This window comes from Lagopus leucura, unplaced genomic scaffold (assembly GCF_019238085.1).
Source record: "Lagopus leucura isolate 7727_CA_CO unplaced genomic scaffold, USGS_WTPT01 Super-Scaffold_100002, whole genome shotgun sequence".
In the NCBI taxonomy this organism is placed as follows: domain Eukaryota; kingdom Metazoa; phylum Chordata; class Aves; order Galliformes; family Phasianidae; genus Lagopus; species Lagopus leucura.
In genome coordinates this window covers 24,364,761-24,375,377 of record NW_024962263.1, presented here as the reverse complement: position 1 = coordinate 24,375,377, position 10,617 = coordinate 24,364,761, and the positions used below count along the sequence as shown (strand labels likewise).

Sequence of the window (10,617 nt, the reverse complement as noted above, 5' to 3'; positions counted from 1 at the left end):
TTTCGTCTATTATGAACAAAAGCACTTAACACGAACCTTTGCAAATGTTCTCTCTCATTCACTGATTGCAGTCAAGTACAGGTGGTTTATTATGTATATATTATGTGAAAGAAATCCTGATCTCTGTTAACAGTATTAAACTGGACTTCTAATTTCCTCTTGCAGTCTTATCTAAACTGTATGCTCTCCTATTGCTGCAGCCACAACAAAAAAATTTCTTTGTGTATATTGCCAAGGAAAAAGGGTTTCCTTATTTTTCTACCGTCAAAATTAATTGCTTGTTAAATTTATTTTTATTTCATGATTTTAGATCTTCTTTAAGTTTGCTCTTTTCCTCACTTTTTATGAACTGATACATACATTCCTAATTTCAAAGCTTTTCATAAATTCACCTCTTTGCAATTAGTTACGATCTCTGCGTAAAAAATCTGCAGCAGTGCTCTATTTTGCTGGAACTGGAATGTTTAGTGTTATAGGTGGTATTTTCCCCATTTTGCCAAATAAATATGAGGCAGGGAAACTTCCTAAGTTCTAAATTAACAAGATTATTGGTAAATCCAGGTGGTAAACTTAGCATTTGCCATAGATACACTCCTAATAATTACTTCAACAGGACTAACTTCCTATTTGTTATTATATTATTTTCAACAAAAGCTTTTTTTATGCTTTGTATTTCCTAGAATTCAAGATATTTTTAAAAAGCAGGAAACTGTTATGTGTTACAGAAATAGGATCACTACTAGCTAATAGCCAGAAAGGAACTTAATTAACAAATATTTCTGGTAAATTGAGAGTTGATTGTTTTTAAACACTAGCTTTTGTGCTGATAATTATGTAAATGCTTTTTTATTACTGACTAATTAATACATAATTTTGACTTGTCTGTAACTGATAAATGGCACATGTTTGGACTTTTCCTGTATCTGTCAAAGCCTCCTAAGCATTATGGAGCTATCCAAGTTTAAATACTGAAGTTACCATCAAAAGTAACATCAAATATTACAATCTTGACAGTACAGTTCATACTACAAGATAAGAAAACAGATGAGATTGTTTTCCAAAGTGAGGGAACCTTTCATCATATCTTTTAATTTGTACTGAGGAGCTTAAGAGCTTAATTAAATTGCTTTTCAGCATGGCTTTCAATTTTCAGTGTTGTCCAGAAGGACCAGCTAGAGCACACTACTCAAGGATTTGAACATCTTCATGGACAGAGACTCTGCAACCTGTCAGGGCAATCTTTTCCAATAATCAGTCTCCTTTTACACTAAGATTTTTTGTTATCATTTCCAAATGGAATTTCGTAGATTTCATTTTATGTCTGAATACATTTCCCGTTTACTTTCCTTAAGATATGCTTTGAAAATATCCCTGTAAAACACCTTTATGACATTGTAGATGTTTTTCCTTTTATTAACATTCCTGCTGTAACACTCAATTTCTCTGTCTCATATCTCACATCTTTCCTTCTTATCCCATTTTCCCTTTAAAATCTTGCATAAGTATTTAGGTGAATAGCTGCCCTTCCCTCTTGAGTTTTAAATGAGTATCAATATTACTGTTGCACACTAACTGCAATTTTATAATTATCCGAACCCATCTAGAAGATTATCTCTTCAGGCACCTACTTACACAGGTTTGAAGCCAAATTAATGTACAGTACACTCCTACAGAAATGGACAAAGCCAAACCAAGAATTAATTTGGCGTTACTTCAACTGGGAAATAAGGAGAAGCAATAGAAGTAGAAGCAGAAATCTCATACTCATGTCAATGCATGTACATATAAACATCTGAGAAGAATATAGATTTTTCAAGGAACAGACTTCAAATACAAAATTATTAATGAGCTATCACTGTATCCCAAAATACAGCTTTCGTAGACACAATCACCTACAAAGTTGAAAAACTCCTCATGTAGGATACATACATAGGTGACTCTGAAAGTAATGCACCCTATTTATTTCCACTGAGATAACAACAGATAAAAAGAGCACAGTAAAACTATTTGATGGAGCTAACGCTCAGCTGCAAAACAGTTTTTCAACAGTCGCCAGCATTAGCTAAGCATTTTCGCCAGTGATGAGGCCTGAATGCCTCACCAGTGGAGGTGACCCACTGCTTCACAACTGCTATCGTGGCATTGTTGGTTGCCCATGTGGTTCATCTTTCATCAGCCTGAACGGATAGAAGTCAGAAGGTGCAAAATTCAGACTATATTTGGTGTGGTAGGACAGTTCAGCCAAGATAGGCAATGTGCTATATGTGCTTCAAACTGGTATGGGGCCTGGCATTATCATCTTGCAAGGGAGAAGTTGTCATCTTTTCTGGCCTGACTGGAAGTGTAAGCCTTCAGTTTGGTCAGTATCACAATGTAGTAGTCTGTGTTGATGCTTCCACTGGGTTCCAGAAAATCCAGAAGGATCATCCCTTTCTTATCACAAAGTAGAATGCACATCACTGTACCTGCTGAGGGCTGCATCTTGAACTTATTTTTCTGTGGGGAAGTCACATGGTTGTCACACCATGGACTGGCATTTTGATTCAAGCTCATAGGGGTGACCCCATCTCATCACCTGCGGTGCGATGCAGGACACTGTCACCTTCAGCATTGTATTGGTTCAGTTGGTCCTTATAAACTTGCATATGGTGTTCATTCTCTTCCTCTGTGAGCATTCATTTGTGAGATTCCAGTGTTGCCACCATCACTTCCAGCGTATTGAAGATGATACTCAGTTTAGTGCAGAATTACCTGGTCATAATCTACTGGTCGGTGAGGATGAGCTGATTGAGATGTTCTTCATTTTGCAGTGACTGTCCAGAATGTGGCTTGTCTTTTATGTCACTGTCACCACTGTTGAAATACACTATCCACCACCTCACTGTGCTCACGGTGTTTGATCTCTGAAAATATTCAGCAAGCATTAACAAATGTCAGTGGGCGCCATTAGTTCTGTATGGAGGAATTCAATGACAACCCTTTGCTTCATCCACACTTCCAGGTCAGACGCCATTTTGTCAGACTGTGTCATCTGTCACATGACAACAAAATGGAACAGAATACTGGTGGGAAGGTTCTACTTCTATTGAAGTACCACCAACATTAATCTCTGATGTCATGGGCCAACATCATAAAATAGAAGGCTTACTTTTGGAGCAGCTCTCATAATCACATCTGCATTGGAGCTAAAAACAGGTGAGTAAGTAGGCTTCAACTATGCCACCTTTAGGGACAATATACCCAACAAACAAAACCCACTATTAGTTAGCATTATTCTGTAGCAATTACTTATTTAAATAACTGAGCTTTTTACTTTACTAATGTGTACTTTACTTGCTTAATAAATAAATGTAAAATTCCCAATAGCATCTAAATTGACTGTTGAGAGACACCAAATCTGTATTTTCCTTTTCAGTATTTTTTTATGTCTATTTTCTTTTTTCTGCTGTCAAAAGAATATGTCTCAGTAGATCAGCCAGTGTTCTCTTTAATTTGGTTCACTGGAAGTGATACTTTACTTGTATTTTTTAAAGTTAGATATAGATGTATTACTTGACCAAACCATGACATTTAGAAAAATACACATGGCCAGCACAGCAGCTGTTTTTTCGCTTAGAGATTAAATATGCTTAAAGATGACTGGTCTCTAACTGCATTCTATACTAGCTATTTAAAAAACAAAAACCAAACAAAAAAAAAAAAAAAAAAAAACTTTTAATTTCCATATTTTTTCATTTTCTAATTCCATAAATAGGAAAGTTTATGTTTTAAGCACATCTGTGCAAAATAACATTATGTATCAGGATGGAAATAGCTCCCCAACTCCCATTGCAAAGGCCCACATGCTGCTTGGTGCGATCATCTTCTGGGAGTTTGACTCTGGGGGTCATTTGCCTGTGTGCTGGGGTTGCTGATGGTATTACTGGGTACTGGGTCTGACTGGGATGGAGTTATTCTTCAAATAGCCTGTCTGATGTTGTGTTTTAGGTTTGTAACCGAAAAGATGCTGTTAACACACTGATGTTTTAGCTGTTGCTGAACAGACCTTGCACACCGTCAAGACCTTGTCTGTTTCTTAATCTGCTTCCCTGGTAAATTGGGGGAGTGCAAGAGTTTGGGTACAGTCATAACCATGCAGATGACCCAAACTAACCAAAGAGATATTCCACACCATACAACACCACACTTAGCAATAAAACAGAGCGGAGCAATATTTAGGTGCATTAATTGTTTCTTGTTCAAGAACTGGCTAGGAATCAATCTGCCTATGAGAGGTGGTGAGTGATTGCCTTTTCATCACTTGTTTTTTCACTTTTTTTTTTTTCCTCCCGTTCTCATTCCCTCACTTTTGCTCTTCCTTTTCTCTTCTGTGTCTCACTGGGAACAGAATGGCGTGAGGTGGGTGGGTAAATGAGCTGCTGTATGGTGCTGCCTTGCCTCCTGGGACAACAACAAATACCTGTACTCCCTGGTTCCACAGCTGGGTGAGGCTGCTGACATCTGCCCATCCTCAGGAATGGCCAAAAAGCTCTCATCGTAATAATACTAGAGGACAAAGCTGGACACGGCCAGTGACCTTGGCATGAAGAAGGTCCAAAGATTATCCACTTCTATCTCACTACGTTAAAAAAATAAAGAAATTGCATCTTAGCAGACTTGAAGATTATATCTCAAACAGAAAGAAAGATTATATCTCAAAATATAGTCTTCAAGAAATAATTCATAGAGCTGTCTGTCAAGATGAATTTGTTCAGGACAATCTATATCAAATGGGAACGGACCAACCTATTGCTAAACTAAAGATTACACGAATATGTTGGTGCCAGGACTGAAAGGTGAAAAATATCATTTGGAAAAAAAAGAAAAGCAATAAAAAATAGCTATAAAAGTTACACTAGGAAGACACAGTAAAATAGCCTTTAACCTTGTCATCAGTACTTCAAGAAAGAAAACTTCCCAGACAAACATAAATTCGAGCCCAAAGAAAGATGATAAAGCTTAACAAAAGCTTCAGTGAAGCGGAAGCTACAAATGAGAGACAAAACACATCCCCTCCTCTTCCAAGAAACAAAATAAATCTTCAGTCTGTATCATTCTTCACAGCCAGCAGCTGAGTTAGTGACAAGCCAGTTGTAATACTTCTAGCATCCCTGCTAGGAATTCAGGCAACAGGAGAACAGCAGTCTCCATGCAGTGTTTACATACATGCATACCCACTTCAGGGAAAGCTATTTACTGGATTTTTGAGTGATTTAAGCTATTCAAATCAATAATGTCTTCTCCTCTCCCACTGCTCTGTGAGTAGGCCGTGTCTGACTGTCACAGGACTGTCTGTGCAAGAGATGGTTTCTTCATTTCTATCACTCCTCTTTTCCCATTCAAGACAAAATAAGTCCCAGCAATAGACAGACACAAACTCAAAGTACAGACTGGAAGAGAGAACTGCGATTGACTGAAGTCACAGGCAAAACTTCCGTGGTCTTCATCAGTACCAGAAAATCACACTTTGTATGGATCCAAACCTGGAAACCAGGTTACTGCATGGCAGTAAGTAGCAAGGAGTAAAAGGGAATCAAGCAGTGTTATTCATTTTCTGATATTTATTCATCACATTCTTTTTTTTTTTTTAGGAAAAGCTTAAAGTAAGCCCTTGTTTGTGTGTGTTCTCTTGAGCCACTGACTTAGCAGATATTCAAAGCAGATGCAATCCAGGAGTTGGAGATAAGCTAAATTAAAACCAACATGGATCTAAACAAAGGCTGTAAGCGTCGGAAGCAGGGAGATGTGATTCACTCCGTGTGTGTCCAGAGTCAGCTTCTGTGCTATAAATCCTTTGATGGATTCGAAGAGCTGGCTCAAAACATTTCTCGTCAACACACAGTTACACAACCTGTGCAGGCAGCCAGACAGATTGAGATGAATCAAAAAGCTGAACAAGCACCAGCAAGGCAGAAACAGCAAGGCCTAGGGGATGGTTCTCTCTTGCCCAAGGATGTGTTTGTGCAGCCACAGCCCATCCACACATCTCCACATCTACTGCATGTTACATTGATGATGCCACTCACTGACTTACCCTATTTCCACCAGTTCAGCAGTGCTGTATTGTTGATGTCACAGAGGCATTTGCCCTGCTGTAATATCTTATGTCTGAACTTTGTATTATGAACTGATTTCATCTAATTAAAGTTTTAAAAAAACAGATAAGAGACCAGTTTTGTATTACTGCTTCAAGTGATCTCAGCTGTGGACCAGCAGACCTATACCAGTGCAGCTAAGAAAAGGAGCTGACTCACTTTTATATTACAGCACTACTCTTAAGTGCATAAGTGAGCACATTCTCTGAAAGCATACTGGACTACATTTTTTTCCAACAGCAAGGATGTCAAAGTTTTATCATATAGTGACTCCTTCCTGGCCAATAAACTGAAAGTAAACAAATGGAAAAAAAGTAGTGAACACAAGAACCCAAAGAAAACTCTACTATGATAAAACTAGAATAGAAGTGTAATGTTTAGTTATGTGCATGTACACAACAGGACAGGCAATGATACAGTACTTTAATCTGTACTGTCTATATAAAACATTTATTTTTAAGCTCTATGTTAGTATAGAAATACATAGAATATTTTATAGAGTGTATTTTAGTGTACTCACTGTGAAAATAACACATTTATTAAGACAAGTATTCTTATGTCCAAACTTTATTTAAATATACGCACTGCTTTGCCTTGCAGAATTACGTGACTGTGAAAAACAAAGTATCCATAGTCAATTTGCTCCTCACCAGAATCTTCTCATTGCGATTTCCCTGGGTCATCCACAGTGCTCACTGCTGTGAGATAGTTTATAAAAACCATGAGAGTTCTTGGACTGGTAGATTTCCTATATTTGTTTGCATTCATGTCTAGTGCACATAGCTTGTCGTTCAATTCTCCATGTGCCTTCTTCATAAGTGCAGTGACATATAGTGCATTCGTCAGTCTTCACCTCTCGGCCCGCAGGAATGACAGTGGTTTCTGCAAAGCAGTTTGGACCTAAAGAAAGGAAAGAGTTTGTTACGTGATACCCACAGCACACCATAATCCAACACAATTCAGTTTTAGTCTCGAGCACTGAAAATCTAACACAAAGTCAGTAACACTGGGCACAGTTAACAAACAGGATCGTTGTACACATCACATAAAAGAGGCAAAGAGGAAAGGAGCCTTGCCTTCTAAACTGGATTCTGATTTTCTTCTGGTTTCAGCAAGGGCTGCCCTGCCCTCTGCAAGTGAAGTGAGATACATCCCTTGTGTGAACACAGCTATGACAGGCACAGACTGGTCAGAATGCCAAAAAATGATTTAAGCAAGAGAAAAACCTGGTCATCGATGATGAAAAAATGCTATTAGGGAGCAGATTATAAATGTGATCAATTCTCCATTGGAAGCACACAGTGCATTTTGTGTAGTAGTCAAAGTATCAGATTAGTTTATTTTTCATTTCATGAGAAATCCCAGGATGTATTAGTGCCAGCCTCTTCTGAATAAAGTCTCTTTTCATGGACAGAATGAAGTATTCCATTTTATGTAAGTCAGCAAGTGCACAAACGTCCTTTTTGTAGTACATTGAAATGACTTCATTTCCAAGGAGGAGGCAGGAGAACGAGCCACCGGCACTAAGTTCACAGCACTAATCTGATCCTTTCAGAAGGTGACATCCTCACATCTCTCCACTGCAGAAGGCTGCGCATGCTGCATTATCTACAGCTCTGTTAAAAAGAAGTATCTATTTCTGCCTTGAATATCCACGCACGTTTGTAAAGCAGCACTAACCCCTACCAATCACCTCCTGTTATTCATGTTCTCAGCACGACTGGGCCCGCTATTCACTGAGAGCACAGAACTGCTGGGGCACAGCCTGGTTATCCTGCAGCATTGCGTGCCACCACCCACCAGGTGGAATGTGCAGCGTGGGGCAGCGTGCTCCCATCCCTTCTGATACTGTGTTGCAGTTGAAATTCTGATGGAAAGCTCTGGCAGTCAACCGCCAGCCTGTCTGCCACACCAGTAAATAAATCACAGGTGAAGTTTAATCTTCCACCCCCAGAAATCTGCTGTAGGAACTAAGCCACACAGTTTTATTAAAGCATTTTCTCTGAAAACCGGAGGTCGGTGCTAGCTCCACATTTTAAACCACAACTCAAATAGTTCACAGATCAAATGTAATAGTTGTATCTCTGGTTCAGACGGTGCATTCATGCACTGATATAGCAGCCAACAAGCAGTTGGCTGGCTCACGTCCAGCTTCTTGTCCACCAGGACCCCCAAGTCTTTCTCCACACATCTCATGTAAAGTTATCTGCATTACTACCCTAGAGTGCTTTTGTGTTTGCCCATCCCTCAGCCTGTCCCAACAGCACACTAAGCAGGAAAGAGGACCTGGCCAGTGCAGAAGGATGAGCTGCTGGATACCTCTGCACATGGGGCACTGTCATACTTGCAGCTGAGATAAAGCAATTACTGACTATGCCATTCTCCGTGGAATTTTGAGAGATTTCCAGTGTAAGCTGCATAGCTCTATATCAGTTAAATACTATTCTTCTGGGCATACTAAGCTTTCATCCCAAGATGGGTCCATCCTCACCTTAGTGATATACCTGAGTGTTTTACATGCCAGCTCATAATAGCTTTTTGATATAGAAAACTGCATGATAAAGAGTTAAAATATTAAAAGTAGAATCCACTTTCCATGAAGAAATTCTCCATGAGACCTGCAAGACCACTTGAAATTCAACCACTATTTAAAAAGCAGGAGAAAAACATGTGATGACAATCCCATGTACAAGATTTTCTGGAGAATTCGGTGCTACAGGCTATACTTGATTATAAAAACCAGGCAGAGAACAAAGTAAAAGCTGTGCAACATATGTAATGTAATTCACTAGAATTCAGAGTGCAAATGCTTCCATTCACTATAGCAGTACTTCAGTGCTATGCGTGACTAATCTTACTTAAATCAGAAAGTTATTAAATGTAAAGAGAACAAGTTCATCCTAAACTGTTAAACTATTTAATATGGGGGAAATGCTTCTGTTGAGAAACCTACAGAATGGCGACATCTCAAGCCATCTGCTTCAGAAGGCTGCCAACAAAACCAAATGACACCAGCAAAGCATGTTGTCAAGCAAGTCTCATGCAACCATTATATGGAAAATCCTGATTCTGCATTTGCATCTCTCATTACTGTAACTGCAAATGTTACCTAAAACTGGCAGTAGTCAACTCACATCCCTGCCTTATCTTTTTCTTTGTGTGTGTACAACATCCTGGGTAATGCGACAAGTAAGGTCACCAATGAAGAGGCTGAACTGACTGTATTACAGCAACACCCCACAGTAAATGCCAGTACAATATGGTTTCAACACTGGAAACAGTTCCCCAGCTCTCCTTTCATTGTTTCTCCAGATCCTAAGACCTCTTCTCCCACCCCAGCCTCTCCTGTCCCTGTGTTATGGGGAAGGCAGTGGAGTGTAGGGAGTTGCCCATCATGGGTATTGTGCTAATGAACCAGTAACTGATACTATTCTTCCTCCTTGGAGGGGAAACTGAGAAATTGAGGATTTTAATGGGCAGTGGGAGAAGAAGGTCGAGTGGGCATAGGAAGGGTGGTTTTAGACCAGAAAGTGCCATTTCCTCACTCTCCTTTAGGATGAAAACAGAAAGTGGTGTCTCCTCCAAACTCAGAGTGGATACGCTGCCTGAAAGGCATGGCATTTGCTGGAACTTCTGCTTTACTTAAAATTGTGCAGTTCATATAGGACATATGGACAAAGTAGGATTTCCAGCTTCCTGTCACAAAGGGCAGGATATTTTGAGAGTTCTTAAATAGTTCTCCAAATTACCTCACTTCGCACATGAGAAGCATTTCAAAGTAAGAGGGGGGGCTGCTCTAATGCCAAAGTGTTGGTGGATTTTCTGGCTGGATGTTACTGGTGTACAGTAAGTCGCAGAGTGCAGCTCCTCTCTGTTGCCTACAAAGCAGGCTGCCTGCTCTCTGCCGACCTGCAGGGACACCACTGCAGTGACATCTTGTGTCTGTGCATCCTACAGCAGCAGTGCGTTCTTGGAGCCTATTTCGTCTACTGCACAAACGTCCTGGGCCACATCCCTAATTGAGTATGTTCATATAGCTCTAAGGAAGGTTGTGGTGCTGCACATCTTTGCAGTGAATTAAGATCTTACCGTATCACTCTTAAACCTGGCAGAAAATTCAATATGACCTACTGTACCAATTCCAAGCACAGTTTGAAATCTACCACGACATCATTTGTTTCCCTAAAGCATGTCCTGACGCTGTCAGACTCTGTTTGAGCCATACCATACTGGTACCTGTGGAGATTCCTTTTCCAGGGCTAAAGCACTGCTACTGCTGCTGTCTCAGCAATGCCTCAAAGCAGCAAACTGACTGCAAGCCCTGCGTTGTCACACTGAGCACCAGATTGGAGAGCTTGAAATGTTCAAAACAGTGAATCACAGCTTCCAAAACTGCGTTTGTGCTGGGATGTAATCAATCAGGAGAGCCTATCTGGTGGTTAATTTATAACCGGAGGGCCATTTCATACATGCCTTAGCCCTG

General features: G+C 39.9%; 1 protein-coding gene across 1 annotated transcript in view; it reads right to left on the bottom strand.

The window, feature by feature from the left end:
• Nucleotides 1–6,709: 6,709 nt before the first annotated feature.
• The window catches only part of VWC2 (von Willebrand factor C domain containing 2), a 52,146-nt gene continuing 48,238 nt past the window's right edge, over nt 6,710–10,617 (bottom strand). Inside the window, exon 3 of the mRNA XM_042869978.1 lies at nt 6,710–7,034. Within this exon, the coding sequence (XP_042725912.1) occupies nt 6,883–7,034 (152 nt within the window). The 3' untranslated portion in view covers nt 6,710–6,882. The remainder of the gene's footprint in view (nt 7,035–10,617) is intronic.